Source organism: Littorina saxatilis, linkage group LG8, assembly GCF_037325665.1.
Source record: "Littorina saxatilis isolate snail1 linkage group LG8, US_GU_Lsax_2.0, whole genome shotgun sequence".
NCBI classification, from domain to species: Eukaryota; Metazoa; Mollusca; class Gastropoda; order Littorinimorpha; family Littorinidae; genus Littorina; species Littorina saxatilis.
This window is the reverse complement of record NC_090252.1, coordinates 61,501,301-61,522,639: the sequence shown is the minus strand read 5'-3', so window position 1 is coordinate 61,522,639 and position 21,339 is coordinate 61,501,301. Positions and strand designations below refer to the sequence as shown.

At 44.1% G+C, this 21,339-nt stretch overlaps 1 protein-coding gene across 3 annotated transcripts in view; it reads left to right on the top strand.

Annotated features, from left to right (window-relative positions):
• The window catches only part of LOC138974022 (uncharacterized), a 48,373-nt gene extending 31,182 nt beyond the window's left edge, over window positions 1–17,191 (top strand). For all 3 annotated transcript variants that reach the window (XM_070346725.1, XM_070346724.1, XM_070346723.1), the window contains 7 exons: window positions 10,796–10,903; window positions 11,910–12,026; window positions 12,704–12,963; window positions 13,835–14,078; window positions 14,949–15,060; window positions 16,358–16,517; window positions 16,919–17,191. In XM_070346725.1, coding sequence (XP_070202826.1) covers window positions 10,796–10,903; window positions 11,910–12,026; window positions 12,704–12,963; window positions 13,835–14,078; window positions 14,949–15,060; window positions 16,358–16,517; window positions 16,919–17,065 — 1,148 coding nt within the window. In that variant the 3' untranslated portion in view covers window positions 17,066–17,191. The remainder of the gene's footprint in view (window positions 1–10,795; window positions 10,904–11,909; window positions 12,027–12,703; window positions 12,964–13,834; window positions 14,079–14,948; window positions 15,061–16,357; window positions 16,518–16,918) is intronic.
• Window positions 17,192–21,339: the final 4,148 nt, after the last annotated feature.

Genomic DNA, 21,339 nt, shown 5'->3' with positions numbered 1-21,339 from the left:
ATTTTTGAAGATTATAAATAATTTTTGTCTTTGGACATTTAATTTGAATTTTGAGTTGAGAACAATAAAGAAGACATGTTCAATGTATGAAACGTATTACTTGTTGAGTTTGTATTAATTGGGCTGGGGTATAAATATCAATATCACTAAAGATTTAGTATCATTGTATCAAAATATTGTTCCATATACATACAGACATACACACAGACAGATGGACAAAGTGAATCCAGTATACCCCCCTCCAACTTCGTTGGGCTGGGGTATACATATTGTTCCATATCTGACAACATTTCACGGGTGAAGCAAGTTTACCTTTAGTAGAGTTTCAGAACAATCATGTAAATTAGTAAGCTTTCAGAACAATCACGTATGAGGGCTTACATGTTTACGATGAAATAAATAGTAGACTTTCAGAACAATCATGTAATAGTCACTTTTCAGAACAATCACGCGTAACACACGGCAGAGTTACCAACTCTGTTGTTTGATGGCATCTAACTGGCGCAAAATTGTTTTTAACAAAACCGGAATCAGGGGATCTTTCTTGCGGGAAAGTTCCGCGGCAATAGCGGGTTGCAGCAATAGCGTGTTGCGGCAATAACGGGTTGCGGCAATAGCGGGTTGCGGCAACAACGGGCCGCGGCAATAGCGAGTTGTAACCGTATAGATATATCGCCTTTTTTGTACTTTTTTGCCTTCTCCCTTTTGTTTGCTTGGAACCTTTTTTCTTGGACGTTTGGCCAGGTGTATGATTTCTGCACTTTTCAATGAGGTACGTTTGGCTTTCACATTTTATATATCTCTCTATTTGTGTATGTATATACTAGAATGAATACCCGCTTCGCCGGGTACCCGGCTTCGCCGGGAAGAAGTAGAGCCGAATGATACCCGGCTTCGCCGGGAAGAAGTAGAGGAATACCCGGCTTTGCCGGGATGAAAGCGTTGTGGACAGTGACCTTCTAAAAATAGTAACGGGAATATCCGGCTTCGCCGGGATGAAAGCGTTGTGGACAGTGACCTTCTAAAAATAGTAACGGGAATATGGATTGACGCCACACGAAGGAAGGGAGATAAACGCGCAAAACACTGGAGAAGATAAGGAAGAGTTACTGGGAATGGATGTAGTGGATCTACAGAAAAACCAAAATCGGTTCAGCGCTGCGCGCTGAGAGCACGTGTTGAAAATTCTCATCGACCAGGTTGTGTCCGGGGTCTACCTGAATATGCCCACCAAATTTGAAGCAGATCCATCGAGAACTTTGGCCGTGCATCGCGAACACACACACAGACACACAGACACAAGTCGTATATATATATATATATAAAAACATCAGAAATAGTGAAAGAAACAATTAAAAGTCAGCAGAGACTTTCTTCCGAGATTTGTTAAAATCTCTTAGCAGAGATAGAGAGAGAAATAAGTATCCCTTCACAGACAGCCTATTGGGAGCATCAGACCCTCCTCAAGGGGGACCGAGATTTACAGAGCAAAGTCCCTTTGTGGGGGACGTATCGCAAGGTAATCTAGTCCTGAGGAGGACCATTGTATTTGTACCTAGACCAGACACGTGTTTCGACACTATTGTGTCTCATCAGTGGTCAGGTGGTACTGATGGCGAGAGTTGTCAACCCATGGTATCCAACTAAGAAGCAAACCATTCTCTGAATGAATGAATATATATATAGCTAGATGTATTCATTCTGACCACAATAAAATATGTTTCATGCCTGTTGGATTTGCACGCGTTCATTTGGTGAATCAAGTGTTTGTAAGAATTTATTATCAGTATTTGCATGAACTCAAAGAAAAACATCCTTGTCTTTATGCCATATTAGATAGAATATACTTTTTTTGTCGCTTATAGAAAATGCTCACATTATGTAGGACGATTAAGAATCAAGCTTAGAAATCTGATCGTGTAAGTGCATATTTTTGTTGCGCGGGTAGATGCTTTTTACATTTCGTCAAATTTTGACTAAATGTTTTAACATAGACGGGGAATCGAGACGAGGGTGTGGTGTATGTGTGTGTGTGTGTGTGTGTGTGTGTGTGTGTGTGTGTGTGTGTGTGTGTGTGTGTGTGTGTGTGTGTGTGTGTGTGTGTGTATTCTAAGAAACTCCTGGACCGATCTTCATGAAACTTAAAATGAGAGTTCCTGAGTATTATATCTCCAGACGTTTTTTTTCAGTTTTTGGATAAATATCTTTGATGACGTCATATCCGTCTTTTTGTGAAAGTTGAGGCGGCACTGTCACGCTCTCATTTTTCAACCAAATTGTTTGAAATTTTAGTCAAGTAATCTTCGACCAAGCCCGGACTTTGGTATTGCATTTCAGCTTGGAGGCCTAAAAATTCATTAATGAGTGTTCTCATTAAAGTTGTCATTAAAATCGATTTTTCGCAAACATATTTAAAATTGATTGCATCGTATTCTTCATCATATTCTGAATCTAAAAATATATACATATGTCATGTTTACTCTTGAAATGTTATCACAATTAATTAACGAAAATAGGTTAATTAGTACTTCGATTATTATTTAAGAAATCGATCCAAAAATGATTTCATCTTATTCCATGCCATTTCCTAATTCCAAAAACATATAAACATAATATGTTGTATTCGAAACTGACACGCTCAGAAAATTAACAAGTCGCGTAAGGCGAAAATACAACATTTAGTCAAGTAGCTGTCGAACTCACAGAATGAAACTGAACGCAATGCAACGCAGCAAGACCGTATACTCGTAGCATCGTCAGTCCACCGCGCACGGCAAAGGCAGTGAAATTGACAAGAAGAGCGGGGTAGTACTTGCGCTTTTCTGTACCTAATAATAATAATAATAATAATAATAATGGACATTTGCTATAGCGCATAATCATGTATATGCTCAATGCGCTTTACAATAACTAGAATTAACATAACTAATGATAAAACCATACCTCTCTTCGTTTTAACTTTCTGAGCGTGTTTTTAATCCAAACATATCGTATCTATATGTTTTTGGAATCAGGAACCGACAAGGAATAAGATGAAAGTGTTTTTAAATTGATTTCGAAAAAAATGTTTTGATAATAATTTTTATATTTTTAATTTTCAGAGCTTGTTTTTAATCCAAATATAACATATGCATATGTTTTTAGAATCAGAAAATGATGGAGAATAAGATAAACGTAAATTTGGATCGTTTTATAAAACAAAATTTTTTTTTACAATTTTCAGATTTTTAATGACCAAAGTCATCAATTAATTTTTAAGCCACCAAGCTGAAATGCAATACCGAAGTCCGAGCTTCGTCGAACATTTCTTGACCAAAATTTCAACCAATTTGGTTGAAAAATGAGAGCGTGACAGTGCCGCCTAAACTTTCATGAAAAGCCGGATATGACGTCATCAAAGACATTTATTGAAAACATGAAAAAAAGGTATGGGGATTTCATACCCAGGAACTCTCATGTCAAATTTCATAAAGATGTGTCAGTGTTGTAACGGTCTAGCCTTGTGTCTGTCTCTACCTACATGTGTCAGTGTTGTAACGGTCTAGCCTTGTGTCTGTCTGTCTCTGCCTACATGTGTCAGTGTTGTAACGGTCTAGCCTTGTGTATGTTTGTCTCTGCCTACATGTGTCAGTGTTGTAACGGTCTAGCCTTGTGTCTGTCTGTCTCTGCCTACATGTGTCAGTGTTGTAACGGTCTAGCATTGTGTCTGTCTGTCTCTGCCTACATGTGTCAGTGTTGTAACGGTCTAGCCTTGTGTCTGTCTGTCTCTGCCTACATGTTTCAGTGTTGTAACGGTCTAGCCTTGTGTCTGTCTGTCTCTGCCTACATGTGTCAGTGTTGTAACGGTCTAGCATTGTGTCTGTCTGTCTCTGCCTACATGTGTCAGTGTTGTAACGGTCTAGCATTGTGTCTGTCTGTCTCTGCCTACATGTGTCAGTGTTGTAACGGTCTAGCCTTGTGTCTGTCTGTCTCTGCCTACATGTTTCAGTGTTGTAACGGTCTAGCCTTGTGTCTGTCTGTCTCTGCCTACATGTGTCAGTGTTGTAACGGTCTAGCCTTGTGTCTGTCTGTCTCTGCCTACATGTGTCAGTGTTGTAACGGTCTAGCATTGTGTCTGTCTGTCTCTGCCTACATGTGTCAGTGTTGTAACGGTCTAGCCTTGTGTCTGTCTGTCTCTGCCTACATGTTTCAGTGTTGTAACGGTCTAGCCTTGTGTCTGTCTGTCTCTGCCTACATGTTTCAGTGTTGAAACGGTCTAGACGTGTGTCTGTCTGTCTCTGCCTACATGTTTCAGTGTTGTAACGGTCTAGCCTTGTGTCTGTCTGTCTCTGCCTACATGTTTCAGTGTTGTAACGGTCTAGCCTTGTGTCTGTCTGTCTCTGCCTACATGTTTCAGTGTTGTAACGGTCTAGCCTTGTGTCTGTCTGTCTCTGCCTACATGTGTCAGTGTTGTAACGGTCTAGCCTTGTGTCTGTCTGTCTCTGCCTACATGTGTCAGTGTTGTAACGGTCTAGACGTGTGTCTGTCTGTCTCTGCCTACATGTTTCAGTGTTGTAACGGTCTAGCCTTGTGTCTGTCTGTCTCTGCCTACATGTTTCAGTGTTGTAACGGTCTAGCCTTGTGTCTGTCTGTCTCTGCCTACATGTTTCAGTGTTGTAACGGTCTAGCCTTGTGTCTGTCTGTCTCTGCCTACATGTGTCAGTGTTGTAACGGTCTAGCCTTGTGTCTGTCTGTCTCTGCCTACATGTGTCAGTGTTGTAACGGTCTAGCCTTGTGTCTGTCTGTCTCTGCCTACATGTGTCAGTGTTGTAACGGTCTAGCCTTGTGTCTGTCTGTCTCTGCCTACATGTGTCAGTGTTGTAACGGTCTAGCATTGTGTCTGTCTGTCTCTGCCTACATGTTTCAGTGTTGTAACGGTCTAGCATTGTGTCTGTCTGTCTCTGCCTACATGTTTCAGTGTTGTAACGGTCTAGCATTGTGTCTGTCTGTCTCTGCCTACATGTTTCAGTGTTGTAACGGTCTAGCATTGTGTCTGTCTGTCTCTGCCTACATGTGTCAGTGTTGTAACGGTCTAGCATTGTGTCTGTCTGTCTCTGCCTACATGTGTCAGTGTTGTAACGGTCTAGCCTTGTGTCTGTCTGTCTCTGCCTACATGTTTCAGTGTTGTAACGGTCTAGCCTTGTGTCTGTCTGTCTCTGCCTACATGTGTCAGTGTTGTAACGGTCTAGCCTTGTGTCTGTCTGTCTCTACCTACATGTGTCAGTGTTGTAACGGTCTAGCCTTGTGTCTGTCTGTCTCTGCCTACATGTGTCAGTGTTGTTTTTTTTTTTTTTTTTTTTTTTTTTTTTTTTGGTACTGTTCACATGTGTCAGTGTTGAAACGGTCTAGACGTGTGTCTGTCTGTCTCTGCCTACATGTGTCAGTGTTGTAACGGTCTAGCCTTGTGTCTGTCTGTCTCTGCCTACATGTGTCAGTGTTGTAACGGTCTAGCCTTGTGTCTGTCTGTCTCTGCCTACATGTTTCAGTGTTGTAACGGTCTAGCCTTGTGTCTGTCTGTCTCTGCCTACATGTTTCAGTGTTGAAACGGTCTAGACTTGTGTATGTCTGTCTCTGCCTACATGTGTCAGTGTTGTAACGGTCTAGCCTTGTGTCTGTCTGTCTCTGCCTACATGTTTCAGTGTTGTAACGGTCTAGCCTTGTGTCTGTCTGTCTCTGCCTACATGTTTCAGTGTTGTAACGGTCTAGACGTGTGTCTGTCTGTCTCTGCCTACATGTTTCAGTGTTGTAACGGTCTAGACGTGTGTCTGTCTGTCTCTGCCTACATGTTTCAGTGTTGTAACGGTCTAGCCTTGTGTCTGTCTGTCTCTGCCTACATGTGTCAGTGTTGTAACGGTCTAGCCTTGTGTCTGTCTGTCTCTGCCTACATGTGTCAGTGTTGAAACGGTCTAGACGTGCGTCAGTTTGTCTCTGCCTACATGTGTCAGTGTTGTAACGTTCAATACGTGTGTCTGTCTGTCTCTGCCTACATGTTTCAGTGTTGTAACGGTCTAGACGTGTGTCAGTTTGTCTCTGCCTACATGTTTCAGTGTTGTAACGGTCTAGCCGTGTGTCAGTTTGTCTCTGCCTACATGTTTCAGTGTTGTAACGGTCTAGACGTGTGTCAGTTTGTCTCTGCCTACATGTTTCAGTGTTGAAACGGTCTAGCATTGTGTCTGTTTGTCTCTGCCTACATGTGTCAGTGTTGAAACGGTCTAGACGTGTGTCTGTCTGTCTCTGCCTACATGTTTCAGTGTTGAAACGGTCTAGCCGTGTGTCAGTTTGTCTCTGCCTACATGTGTCAGTGTTGAAACGGTCTAGCATTGTGTCTGTCTGTCTCTGCCTACATGTTTCAGTGTTGTAACGGTCTAGACGTGTGTCTGTCTGTCTCTGCCTACATGTGTCAGTGTTGAAACGGTCTAGCCTTGTGTCTGTCTGTCTCTGCCTACATGTGTCAGTGTTGAAACGGTCTAGCATTGTGTCTGTCTGTCTCTGCCTACATGTTTCAGTGTTGTAACGGTCTAGACGTGCGTCAGTTTGTCTCTGCCTACATGTTTCAGTGTTGTAACGGTCTAGCCTTGTGTCTGTTTGTCTCTGCCTACATGTGTCAGTGTTGTAACGGTCTAGCCTTGTGTCTGTCTGTCTCTGCCTACATGTGTCAGTGTTGTAACGGTCTAGCCTTGTGTCTGTCTGTCTCTGCCTACATGTGTCAGTGTTGAAACGGTCTAGCATTGTGTCTGTCTGTCTCTGCCTACATGTTTCAGTGTTGTAACGGTCTAGCCTTGTGTCTGTCTGTCTCTGCCTACATGTTTCAGTGTTGTAACGGTCTAGCATTGTGTCTGTCTGTCTCTGCCTACATGTGTCAGTGTTGTAACGGTCTAGACGTGTGTCTGTCTGTCTCTGCCTACATGTGTCAGTGTTGTAACGGTCTAGCCTTGTGTCTGTCTGTCTCTGCCTACATGTGTCAGTGTTGTAACGGTCTAGACGTGTGTCTGTCTGTCTCTGCCTACATGTGTCAGTGTTGTAACGGTCTAGACGTGTGTCAGTTTGTCTCTGCCTACATGTGTCAGTGTTGTAACGGTCTAGCCTTGTGTCTGTCTGTCTCTGCCTACATGTGTCAGTGTTGTAACGGTCTAGCCTTGTGTCTGTCTGTCTCTGCCTACATGTGTCAGTGTTGTAACGGTCTAGCCTTGTGTCTGTCTGTCTCTGCCTACATGTGTCAGTGTTGTAACGGTCTAGACGTGTGTCTGTCTGTCTCTGCCTACATGTGTCAGTGTTGTAACGGTCTAGCATTGTGTCTGTCTGTCTCTGCCTACATGTGTCAGTGTTGTAACGGTCTAGACGTGTGTCTGACTGTCTCTGCCTACATGTGTCAGTGTTGTAACGGTCTAGCATTGTGTCTGTCTGTCTCTGCCTACATGTGTCAGTGTTGTAACGGTCTAGACGTGTGTCTGTCTGTCTCTGCCTACATGTGTCAGTGTTGTAACGGTCTAGCCTTGTGTCTGTCTGTCTCTGCCTACATGTGTCAGTGTTGAAACGGTCTAGACGTGTGTCTGTCTGTCTCTGCCTACACGTTTCAGTGTTGTAACGGTCTAGCATTGTGTCTGTTTGTCTCTGCCTACATGTTTCAGTGTTGTAACGGTCTAGCCTTGTGTCTGTCTGTCTCTGCCTACATGTGTCAGTGTTGTAACGGTCTAGCCTTGTGTCTGTCTGTCTCTGCCTACATGTTTCAGTGTTGTAACGGTCTAGACGTGTGTCTGTCTGTCTCTGCCTACATGTTTCAGTGTTGTAACGGTCTAGCCTTGTGTCTGTCTGTCTCTGCCTACATGTGTCAGTGTTGTAACGGTCTAGCCTTGTGTCTGTCTGTCTCTGCCTACATGTTTCAGTGTTGAAACGGTCTAGACGTGTGTCTGTCTGTCTCTGCCTACATGTGTCAGTGTTGTAACGGTCTAGCCTTGTGTCTGTCTGTCTCTGCCTACATGTTTCAGTGTTGTAACGGTCTAGCCTTGTGTCTGTCTGTCTCTGCCTACATGTGTCAGTGTTGTAACGGTCTAGCCTTGTGTCTGTCTGTCTCTGCCTACATGTTTCAGTGTTGAAACGGTCTAGACGTGTGTCTGTCTGTCTCTGCCTACATGTGTCAGTGTTGTAACGGTCTAGCATTGTGTCTGTCTGTCTCTGCCTACATGTGTCAGTGTTGTAACGGTCTAGCATTGTGTCTGTCTGTCTCTGCCTACATGTGTCAGTGTTGTAACGGTCTAGCCTTGTGTCTGTCTGTCTCTGCCTACATGTGTCAGTGTTGTAACGGTCTAGACTTGTGTCTGTCTGTCTCTGCCTACATGTGTCAGTGTTGTAACGGTCTAGCCTTGTGTCTGTCTGTCTCTGCCTACATGTTTCAGTGTTGTAACGGTCTAGCCTTGTGTCTGTCTGTCTCTGCCTACATGTGTCAGTGTTGAAACGGTCTAGCATTGTGTCTGTCTGTCTCTGCCTACACGTGTCAGTGTTGTAACGGTCTAGACTTGTGTCTGTCTGTCTCTGCCTACATGTGTCAGTGTTGTAACGGTCTAGACTTGTGTCTGTCTGTCTCTGCCTACATGTTTCAGTGTTGTAACGGTCTAGACTTGTGTCTGTCTGTCTCTGCCTACATGTTTCAGTGTTGTAACGGTCTAGCATTGTGTCTGTCTGTCTCTGCCTACATGTGTCAGTGTTGTAACGGTCTAGACTTGTGTCTGTCTGTCTCTGCCTACATGTTTCAGTGTTGTAACGGTCTAGCCTTGTGTCTGTCTGTCTCTGCCTACATGTGTCAGTGTTGTAACGGTCTAGCCTTGTGTCTGTCTGTCTCTGCCTACATGTGTCAGTGTTGTAACGGTCTAGCCTTGTGTCTGTCTGTCTCTGCCTACATGTGTCAGTGTTGTAACGGTCTAGCCTTGTGTCTGTCTGTCTCTGCCTACATGTGTCAGTGTTGTAACGGTCTAGCCTTGTGTCTGTCTGTCTCTGCCTACATGTGTCAGTGTTGTAACGGTCTAGCCTTGTGTCTGTCTGTCTCTGCCTACATGTTTCAGTGTTGTAACGGTCTAGCCTTGTGTCTGTCTGTCTCTGCCTACATGTGTCAGTGTTGTAACGGTCTAGACGTGTGTCTGTCTGTCTCTGCCTACATGTGTCAGTGTTGTAACGGTCTAGCCTTGTGTCTGTCTGTCTCTGCCTACATGTGTCAGTGTTGTAACGGTCTAGCCTTGTGTCTGTCTGTCTCTGCCTACATGTGTCAGTGTTGTAACGGTCTAGCCTTGTGTCTGTCTGTCTCTGCCTACATGTGTCAGTGTTGTAACGGTCTAGACGTGTGTCTGTCTGTCTCTGCCTACATGTGTCAGTGTTGTAACGGTCTAGCCTTGTGTCTGTCTGTCTCTGCCTACATGTGTCAGTGTTGTAACGGTCTAGCCTTGTGTCTGTCTGTCTCTGCCTACATGTGTCAGTGTTGTAACGGTCTAGCATTGTGTCTGTTTGTCTCTGCCTACATGTGTCAGTGTTGTAACGGTCTAGCATTGTGTCTGTCTGTCTCTGCCTACATGTGTCAGTGTTGTAACGGTCTAGCCTTGTGTCTGTCTGTCTCTGCCTACATGTGTCAGTGTTGTAACGGTCTAGCCTTGTGTCTGTCTGTCTCTGCCTACATGTTTCAGTGTTGTAACGGTCTAGCCTTGTGTCTGTCTGTCTCTGCCTACATGTGTCAGTGTTGTAACGGTCTAGCCTTGTGTCTGTCTGTCTCTGCCTACATGTGTCAGTGTTGTAACGGTCTAGCCTTGTGTCTGTCTGTCTCTGCCTACATGTGTCAGTGTTGTAACGGTCTAGCCTTGTGTCTGTCTGTCTCTGCCTACATGTTTCAGTGTTGAAACGGTCTAGACGTGTGTCTGTCTGTCTCTGCCTACATGTGTCAGTGTTGTAACGGTCTAGCATTGTGTCTGTCTGTCTCTGCCTACATGTTTCAGTGTTGAAACGGTCTAGACGTGTGTCTGTCTGTCTCTGCCTACATGTGTCAGTGTTGTAACGGTCTAGCCTTGTGTCTGTCTGTCTCTGCCTACATGTGTCAGTGTTGTAACGGTCTAGCATTGTGTCTGTCTGTCTCTGCCTACATGTTTCAGTGTTGTAACGGTCTAGCCTTGTGTCTGTCTCTGCCTACATGTGTCAGTGTTGTAACGGTCTAGCCTTGTGTCTGTCTGTCTCTGCCTACATGTGTCAGTGTTGTAACGGTCTAGACTTGTGTCTGTCTGTCTCTGCCTACATGTGTCAGTGTTGAAACGGTCTAGCCTTGTGTCTGTCTGTCTCTGCCTACATGTTTCAGTGTTGAAACGGTCTAGCCTTGTGTCTGTCTGTCTCTGCCTACATGTGTCAGTGTTGAAACGGTCTAGCCTTGTGTCTGTCTGTCTCTTCCAACACGTGTCGGTGTTGTAACGGTCTAGACGTGTGTCCGTCTGTCTCTTCCAACACGTGTCAGTGTTGTAACGGTCTAGACGTGCGTCAGTTTGTCTCTGCCTACATGTGTCAGTGTTGTAACGGTCTAGACGTGTGTCAGTTTGTCTCTGCCTACATGTTTCAGTGTTGAAACGGTCAAGACTTGTGTCATGTGTCAGTGTTGTAACGGTCTAGCCTTGTGTCTGTCTGTCTCTGCCTACACGTTTCAGTGTTGTAACGGTCTAGACTTGTGTCAGTTTGTCTCTTCCAACACGTGTCAGTGTTGTAACGGTGAAGACTTGTTCTGTTTGTCGTGCAGCTTGTGCTTCCAACAGGTTCCAGTGTGACAACGGGAGGTGTGTCCCGATCACCTGGGTCTGTACTGGGATAGACGGATGTGGCGATAACAGTGACGAGAAAAACTGCAGTAAGTCAAACAGACAGTTGTGTGAGTGTGAGTGTGAGTGTGCGTGTGTGTGTGTTTGTGTGTGTGTGCGTGCGTGTGTGCGTGTGTGTGTACGTGTGTGTGTGTGTATGTGTGTGTGTGCGTGTGTTTGGTGTGGTGTGTGTGTGTGTGTGTGTGTGTGTGGTGTGTGTGCATATGTGTATGTGTGTGTCCGTGCGTGCGTGAGTGCGATGGGGGGAGTGTAGAGGGTTGAGGCATTGTGGTAATCATCGCTCAACGGCTATCGCCAGTTATCTCTCTGACCGGACGCAAACGTCCTACGCGAATATATCAAAACAAGAGTACAGTTTGGAGATCCTGGGCTCTTGGGACACTCTAAAACTTTGCTCAGGGGGTCCACGGACCCTCCAAACATTAAAAGTTGGGGTCCCGGGACCCTCTAGGACGGGCATCCGAGGGGAGCATCCGTGGAAGTGTAAGAACAACCGCTGTGTCTATGCTTTGCCTTGTCTAGTTTCTGTTTAACGAAATCACTGAGTTCCTTTGTGTGTCCTGTCAGCGACGTACGTGTGTCCCCCTGGCTACTGGAAGTGTAAGAACAACCGCTGTGTCTATGCTTTGCCTTGTCTAGTGTCTGTTTAACGAAATCACCGAGTTCCTTTGTGTGTCCTGTCAGCGACGTACGAGTGTCCCCCTGGCTACTGGAAGTGTAAGAACAACCGCTGTGTCTATGCTTTGCCTTGTCTAGTTTCTGTTTAACGAAATCACCGAGTTCCTTTGTGTGTCATGTCAGCGACGTACGTGTGTCCCCCTGGCTACTGGAAGTGTAAGAACAACCGCTGTGTCTATGCTTTGCCTTGTCTCGTTTCTGTTTAACGAAATCACTGAGTTCCTTTGTGTGTCCTGTCAGCGACGTACGTGTGTCCCCCTGGCTACTGGAAGTGTAAGAACAACCGCTGTGTCTATGCTTTGCCTTGTCTAGTTTCTGTTTAACGAAATCACTGAGTTCCTTTGTGTGTCCTGTCAGCGACGTACGTGTGTCCCCCTGGCTACTGGAAGTGTAAGAACAACCGCTGTGTCCCAGTGCAGTGGCTGTGTACCGACATCAACGGCTGTGGCGACAACAGTGATGAGGACAAGTGCGGTAAGCAAGCTTAGGGTCACAGTAAGCTTATGGTCACAGTCAGCTTAGGGTCACAGTAAGCTTAGGGTCACAGTTAGCAAGCTTTAGGTTACAAAGTACACGCGTGTGTTGTAAGAGTGTTGTTAAGTGACCATGAATATCACCCGGTGACGTGATGCTACAACATTGTTGTTATATTATCCCCTGTGTCGTGATGCTACAATATTGTTGTTATATCACCCTGTGTCGTGATGCTACGATAGTGTTGTTATATCACCTTGTGTCGTGATGCTACAATAGTGTTGTTATATCACCCTGTGACGTGATGCTACAACATTGTTGTTTTATCACCCTGTGTCGTGATGCTACAATAGTGTTGTTATATCCCCCTGTGTTGTGATGATACACTATTGTTGTTATATCCCCCTGTGTTGTGATGATACAATATTGTTGTTATATCCCCCTGTGTTGTGATGAAACAATATTGTTGTTATATCCCCCTGTGTCGTGATGATACAATATTGTTGTTATATCCCCCTGTGTTGTGATGAAACAATATTGTTGTTATATCCCCCTGTGTTGTGATGAAACAATATTGTTGTTATATCCCCCTGTGTTGTGATGAAACAATATTGTTGTTATATCCCCCTGTGTTGTGATGAAACGATATTGTTGTTATATCCCCCTGTCACGTGCAGACACCAACCGGTGCATCATGAGGCGCGGCAAGAAGCTGCGCACGTTCAGCAACACCAAGGAGCGCATCAAGTTCCCCTGCAAGTACAACGCCGTCAGGGACACGGAGTGCGGCAGCTGGAAGATCACCATCACTCCTGGCAACGTCATCGAGGCCGACAAAGATAAGCGTTATATCGTCAAGACCGTCTGGCTGGGCGTGGAGAGAGTTAGCGACGGCATGAAATGGGAGGGACGCACTGACCTCAGGATCGCTGAGAAGGTCAGTCACCCTCGCTGGATTTATGTCTGTCTAGGGGTATGTCTGTCGCTTGTCTGTCTGTAGTGTCTCTCTGTCTGTCAGTGTCTCTCTGTCTGTCAGTGTCTCTCTGTGAGTGTCACTCTGTCCGTCGCTGTCTCTCTGTCTGTCAGTGTCTCTCTGTCTGTCAGTGTCTCTCTGTCTGTCGGTGTCAGGCTGTCTTTTTTTGTCAGTGTCAGTGTCTTGCTGTCTTTGTCTGTCAGTGTCTGTCTCGCTGTCTGTCTGTTTCTGCCTGGCACGTATCTCGTATTGTACATTCTCGGGTTCACTCTAAAATGAAGTGATCCATCTTTGAACACCCTTTCTGTAACCAGAACACATTTTGGTATAGTATATAACTCCACCAGCAAGAGGTAGCACATGGTAAACACGAGCTGTTCGGTTCCAAAGAAAAGAGGAACAAATTTGCCCAAAGATCGATACAAACAGTAGTCAACGCAAACCATGCGCTGTTGTTTTACTGAGGTCGTTGTGTCATTGGTTGACATGGCTTCGTTTCAAAGGTGCAGTCTCTGACGTCACAAGCGAAATTGAAGTTATGGCGTCACTTATAAGTTCTTGTACATTTTCCAGAGGAAACAAGAACGTTTTTCGAAAAAAAAGTTTGTCTGGGTGACCTTTTAATTACGAGCAGTGCAAAATGGTTTCTTAGGTCTCAACCAGACTGTACTTTGATCCCACCTCAGTTTCATGAAAACTATTGTTGTTGTTACTGTTGTTTCTTCTTCTTCTTCTTCTTCTTCTTCTTCTTCTTCTAATCATTATTACATACATAGTCTTCTCATACGCACAAAATCGCACCATTGCCAATTCTCCACGTTCACTTTTCCCCCAGTATATTGAAGGCAGCAAGCCAGAGCCTTTCAACAAGAAAGATGGTGCGCTAGAAGCCAAGGATATCTTCAACTTTGCCGCCAGCTCTAGTGACGATAAAGTGATTGTCTACGAGAAGTCAGGGCAGTGGATGTTCAGATTCAACCTGTATTCCCCCGGGGATGCCTGGCACAAGTCGTCTGGCTTCGAGTTCATCTGCTTGAGCGACAACTTCCAACCTAGTGGATTCCCCGACCAGATCTGCGGTAAAGTCATGTTTCTGTTTGTTTGCTCTCTCTGTTTGTGTCTGCCTCTCTCTGTCTCTCCATGCCTCTGTCTGTCTCTTTCTCTAACTTTCTCTCTTCTCTCTCTCTCTCTCTCTTTCTCTCATATCATTTGCCAAAATCTGTAAGTTTATCGAAATGAGTATTGATTAAATCTCCCTGTGAATCATGTTTGCGTTGTTCTTGCCATTTATGTTGCCATTTTGTGTAATCCCCATGAAATGGGCCGACGGCCTCTGTTCATGAAATCGTCATCTTGTTTCTCTCTCTCTCTCTCTCTCTCTCTCTCTCTCTCTCTCTCTCTCTCTCTCTCTCTCTCTCTCTTTCTCTTTATCTCTCTCTCTCAATCTCGGCCCCTCTCTCTCTTTCTCTCTCTCTCCCTTTATCTCTCTCTCTCTCTCTCTCTCTCTCTCTCTCTCTCCCTTTATCTCTCTCTCTCAATCTCGGCCCCTCTCTGTCTCTCTCTCTCCCTCACTCTTGTGAAGACATACTTTAAGAATTCGTGTAAAGCCTGTAATGTGTACATAGTCCTGCAATTTGTTTTTCTGCCTATTTTTAAAAATTTTTTTACTTTTATTTTTATCTTTTGTATTAAATGATTTACATGTGTACGATTAGAGTACTGTAGTCCCTCTCTTGGCGAGGGCTGGTTGAAAAGAAGCTAATTTGTATTGCTTATGCCACAACCCTCGTAGAATAAAATTTGATTTGATTTGACTCTCTGTGTTTGTTTCTCTCTCACTCTCTCTCCCTCTTTCTTCTATCTGTCTTTGTTCCTGTCTTTGTCTCTCTGAAGGACGAGAAAACGACGTTCATAATGGCAGAATAGCTAACGATGTGTGCAATGTGCAGGTAACGGGACAAAGGACGAGGTCGCGACGTTCAAGAAGTCCAAAGGATGGAAGGACAGTCGCCAGGCTGTCCTGTTCCACGAAGTCTTCACCAACGACGGTATTGCTCAGACGTAAGTCTTACACACACAGGCAGACTTTCTGTTTTCGTCGGAAGACATACTTATATGACGTTTTTCAATTTCCCCGTTGATGTTTATTGCAAGAAACAGAGTTGGAATTTTTTGTTTAGGCGACCTATTTTTATGTGCCGATTTTCAGTTTTAAATTCAACTGCACCTCGTGGCATTTGTGAACTGTATTCAAAGTTAAGTATCAGTGCATTTGATATCGAGTCTTTGGCACAAAAATGTAGGCCCCTATACTTTATTAAGCCATTGACATCTTACAGCGATGTCCCTAGATGAGGAACGAAAAAAAGTGTGGCCGTCACTTACTCCCTTGCAGACCAAACTATACGGCAGTCGACAGGAGTTGGAGAAAACGACAACATTACATTTTGTCACCAGTGCTGGACTGATCGTGTAACCTCTGCGAACGCCAAGAAGAAGAAGAAGAGAAGATTAAGCCATTGGGTATTTATCGAGGGTTTACTGATGAATGTATTCTCTTTTGTGACTCTGTATACGGAGATTTTATGATGGCAATCGTTTCTTTAGTACACATGCCCCTAAATCAGAAGGTTTCACTGATAACATTTTTCTTCTCAACGGTCAACGCCGTCAGCAACGTGTGTTTATCAACTTTAATCAAATGACAAATTTCTCAGTGACTCGGACTGTAAGTTCAATGCCAAAGCTATCAGTAACACGTTGTTATCAATCTTAATCAAACAATAATATATCGATTGAACATTGGATACATTTCCCTTCTTTGAGCTATGTGACTTCAGAGAGTTAATTTTCCCCTCGATTGCTGGCGCGGAGGATCGCTGACTGTCTCGATCTGTGTAAAATACCGGCACGGTTGGCCTAGTGGTAAGGCGTCCGCCCCGTGATCGGGAGGTCGTGGGTTCGAACCCCGGCCGGGTCATACCTAAGACTTTAAAATTGGCAATCTAGTGGCTGCTCCGCCTGGCGTCTGGTATTATGGGGTTAGTGCTAGGACTGGTTGGTCCGGTGTCAGAATAATGTGACTGGGTGAGACATGAAGCCTGTGCTGCGACTTCTGTCTTGTGTGTGGCGCACGTTATATGTCAAAGCAGCACCGCCCTGATATGGCCCTTCGTGGTCGGCTGGGCGTTAAGCAAACAAACAAACAAAAATCTGTGTAAAATGTCATATTTTGGTCAAAAATACAAATAACGTATAATATTCCTGATCTCAGTGACTCTGAAGGCAAAACCACTGTTTTGACTGTCACGATTGATATAAAGTCAAAAATAAAAACGTATAATATTCTTGTTCTCAGTGACTCTGATTGCAAAACCACTGCCGACACCATCAGCAACAAGTGCAACAATACCGCTCTGCAGTGGGAGGCCGCCAGACTGTGCTGGCCCGTGGTGGGCAAGAGTCGCTTCCACACGTGTGTCACCAGGAACCTCGAGAGACCTGAGAGCGCCATGAGGGTTAGTCACACACTGACAGACAGACACGCACATGCCACACACACACGCACGCACGTACGAACGCAAGCACACAGGTATGCACGTAAATACACACGTACGCACTCACACACACACACACACACACACACACGTATACACGCACGTAAGCACACACACACACACACACACACACACACACACACACGCACGCACGCACGCACCGTAACGTTATTTTCAAGCAGAAAAACAAGGCACACAACATAGAAACAGTGACGATAAATAGTACCGCATCTTAATCTGTGAATGGATGAAGCAAGTTGAACAGTCCAGATGTTCGAATTAATGCACCTTTCTTGGCCTATATGCAGTGGCCTGTCCAGTAAAGTTCAGCTCACTGTTTTCCTGTTTTTCTGTGTTGACAGCACTGCGTAGAGTACGTGTGTAGTAACTTCACCGACCCCAACTCCTGCTTCGCTCTGTCTGAGGAGATCGACAGATGTCAGGATCTGGAAGGTGTTTCCAGCAAAGTCAAGGCACAGTGTGCCCCCAACCTCTCTATCAAAGCATAGGTCACTCGGCTCTGACGTCCGACTGACGTTTGACGTCATATACAAGTGTGACGATATATAATGTATGCGTCAGGCGGCACTGCCCGACGCCCTTTCTTGACTAAACTTGATAACATCCTTGAGAAACTAGTGTTCGTATCATGGTTTGGTTTGTGTGTGTGTGTGTGTGTGTGTGTGTGTGTGTGTGTGGGTGGGGGTGAGTGTGGGTGTCAGTGTGTGTGAGTGTGTGTGTGTGTGTGTGTGTGTGTGTGTGTGTGTGTGTGCGTTTTGATTGCACAATTGTGTGTTTGACAGTGCGTGAGGAAAAGTGAATGAGGCGCATCTCATGTAGGGGAAGGGCTCCTAATAATTATGGACCGGCTCCTAATATGGACCACCACCAACTAACGGCGCTAGAGCGCTCAAAAAAGTTTTATTCGCTGTATTCATCCTCTTTGGATAACTTGCACATGTCAAAACAGTTGCAGAAACACAAATCTCAAAACCGTTAGCCTTTTTCTCTTTTTTCACTTTTGGCAGCGTTCACTCTAAATTTGCCGCCTAAAACGGACTCGTTTCTGTCTACAGCCAAAGTTTTTATCAAACAGAAATGGCTATATATAACAGCTAAAACGTATTTGTTACATTTTAGCAGTGTTGACCCTGAGTTTCTACTGCAAACAAAAAATAATAGCAAAATCTCAAAGTATGTGCGAGTCCCCTAATATGGACCACCTTCAACAAATCGAAGAAAATAAAAGCTAAAGGCTATTTCCATTAATTCACGAAAAAGCTTGCTGGTAATAACCTATAACTAGCCCTCAAGATTAAAAAAAAATGCAACGAAAAGTCTTCTTTTCGTGGAAGTTGATAATTTCACTTATTTTCACTCTGTTTTTGATAAGCTTCTTTAGTTTCCTGGTGTGCTTCAAATAATGCTCTCATCAACCCGAAACAGATAAATCTAGAGCATATTTTAATTAGGCTGACTTGTACACTAAGTTGTATCATGTTATTTTGAAATATAGGGAGCTTTTTACAGTGATTCGTGAAGGCCGCTTCACTGGTCCATATTAGGCGCCCAGGCTCCTAATATGGACCCTTTGTGATTTTTTCTGTATTTAAGTTTTGCTAAATGTGTATCAAAGCTATTTTACTCTAATTAGGCCTAACGGTTCACCTAAGAAAGAAGGACTACCAAACACAAAATGAAACTTCTTTGCACGAAAACAAGCTAGTTATCAGCAATAAACAAAAAGTGGTCCATATTAGGGGCCCTCCCCCTATGACAGCTAATACCGTATTTGTTACATTTTAGCAGTGTTGACCCTGAGTTTCTACTGCAAACAAAAAATAATAGCAAAATCTCAAAGTATGTGCGAGTCCCCTAATATGGACCACCTTCAACAAATCGAAGAAAATAAAAGCTAAAGGCTATTTTCATTAATTAATTAAGAAGCTTGCTGGTAATAACCTATAACTAGCCCTCGAGATTTAACAAAAATGCAAATAAAAGTCTTCTTTTCGTGGAAGGTGAAAATTTCACTTATTTTCACTCTGTTTTTGATAAGCTTCTTTAGTTTCCTGGTGTGCTTCAAATAATGCTCTCATCAACCCGAAACAGATAAATCTAGAGCATATTTTAATTAGGCTGACTTGTACACTAAGTTGTATCATGTTATTTTGAAATATAGGGGGCTTTTTACAGTGATTCGTGAAGACCGCTTCACTGGTCCATATTAGGCGCCCAGGCTCCTAATATGGACCCTTTGTGATTTTTTCTGTATTTAATTTTTGCTGAATGTGTATCAGAGCTATTTTACTCTAATTAGGCCTAACGGTTCACCTAAGAAAGAAGGACTACCAAACACAAAATGAAACTTCTTTGCACGAAAACAAGCTAGTTATCAGCAATAAACAAAAAGTGGTCCATATTAGGGGCCCTTCCCCTACCGTTGAAGACGAAAAGATCTCTCTCCTCTCTCTCTCTCTCTCTCTCTCTCTCTCTCTCTCTCTCTCTCCTTTCTCTCTCCTTCTCTCTCTCCTTCTCTCCTTCTCGCTCTCTCTAACACACACACGCACACCCACACACACACACACACACACACACACATACACACACACACACATACACACACACACACACACACATCCATACAAACAAACACGCACGCATGCACGCACGCACGCATGCAAGAACTCGCCCACCTACTTTCACCTACTTACACGCACGCACATGTGCCCACTCACTTACACGTGAAAAGTTAAACAGAAATCTGTCTAGTAGTATCTTGGGAATTGTTCTACACATACAATACAACTCCAAGAACTTCGCAATCTAATCTGCTTGGCAACTGAGATGAGATACCCCCCCCCCCCCCAACTTAGTCTTAAAAAAAACCGGCAGTTATCCTGCTTATCAGTGCTATAGTGCTTCAGTCTGTTGAGTGCGGGAGCAAAGTCAGTAACACGGGAGTAAATCACTCCTTTGTGCACAGTCCGCCGTGCTTTTCATGGCTCCGGCCTTATCGTGTGTGCTTGCGCGTGTGTGTGTGTGTGTGTGTGTGTGTGTGTGTGTGTGTGTGTGTGTGTGTGTACGTGCGTGCGTCCGTGTGTGTGTGTGTGTACGTGCGTGCGTGCGTGCGTGCTTGCGTGTGTGTGTGTGTGTGTGTGTGTGTGTGTGTGTGTGTGTGTATGTGTGTGTGTGTGTATGTGTGCGTGTGTGTGTGTGTGTATGTGTGTGTGTGTGTATGTGTGTGTGTGTGTATGTGTGTGTGTGTGTGTGTGTGTGTGTGTGTGTGTGTGTGTGTGCCTTCTTGGACACGACAAAGAAATGAGCTGATCTCCGTCTTTCAACAAATCGTTAGCACATCGAAGCTGAGGAAAACCCGATTATATTTTACACAGACACAGAATGATGACAAATACCTATTTCGGTTTTATTGAAAAAATGTCTCTTTTTACATTTAGTCAAGTTTTGACTAAATGTTTTAACGTAGAGGGGGGAAATCGAGACGAGGGTGTGGTGTCTGTGTGTGTGTGTGTGTGTGTGTGTGTGTGTGTGTGTGTGTGTGTGTGTGTGTGTGTGTAGAGCGATTTAGAGAAAACTACTAAACCGATCTTCATGAAATTTTACATGGGAGTTCCTGGGTATGATATCCCCAGACTTTGTTTTTCATTTTGTTGATAAATGTCTTTGATGACGTCATATCCGGCTTTTCATGAAAGTTGAGGCGGCACTGTGACGCTCTCATTTTTCAACCAAATTGGTTGAAATTTTGGTCAAGTAATCTTCGACGACGCCCGGACTTTGTTATTGCATTTCAGCTTGGAGGCTTACAAATTAATTAATGAGTTTGCTCATTAAAGTTGCCATGAAAATCGATTTTTCGCAAACAGATTATTGATTGCATCGTATTCTTCATCACATTCTGAATCTAAAAATATATACATATGTTATGTTTACTCTTAAAATGTGATCACAATTAACGAAAATAGTTTAATTAGTCTTACGATTAAAATTTAAGAAATCGATCCAAAAATGATTTCATCTTATTCTTGATCATTTCCTGATTCCAATGTAACCGAGTGCCGAAACACTACGATCACCTCGGGAAGCGAAGTGCAATCAAACAAGATTGAAAATGTTAGGGCTAATTTCTTAGCCCCATAAAAACTGTTATGCAAACCCGAAGGTTTCCATGAACATACAGACAATCGGAAACCACCAGACCCCATCACAAACAGAATTCTACAATCCACCGGTGTTGACTTAAAGGCCAACAACTCGGGTGCAGAGTCTGCTGTGAAAGGAGCGGTAGCCTCCCCTGTCACAATCGCCCCCGTTTGAATGAAGACTCAGTTCTTCCCGTAGCTCGCTGCGACTTTCATGTTCGACGTGATGTGTTGCGCCCCAAAAGACATTCTTATGCTGTGCTCTGTGAGAGGTGTTTTCTTTGTGTTTAATATTATTTTGTTTGGACCTAGCTATTGATGTGTACATTGTTGTTAAACAGTTGTTTGTTGTATGTTTATCAGGGTTTGCTAGTGTGTGATAGGGTTTGTGTCCGTCTGTAGATGTTAGTTTCTTTGTTAGTCCTGTGTTGACAACTCTTCAACAAGCGCTTAGAACTGTACCCACGGAATACGCGCTATATAAGCTTCATATTGATTGATTGATTGATTGAATGAACTCCGTCCCGAAGTTCCGAACCGGGGGACCACAGTCCATCCCAAGTTCGCAGAATGGGAACAGCACGAACATGTTCAGTGGTCATATTAAGCCATTACCTGAA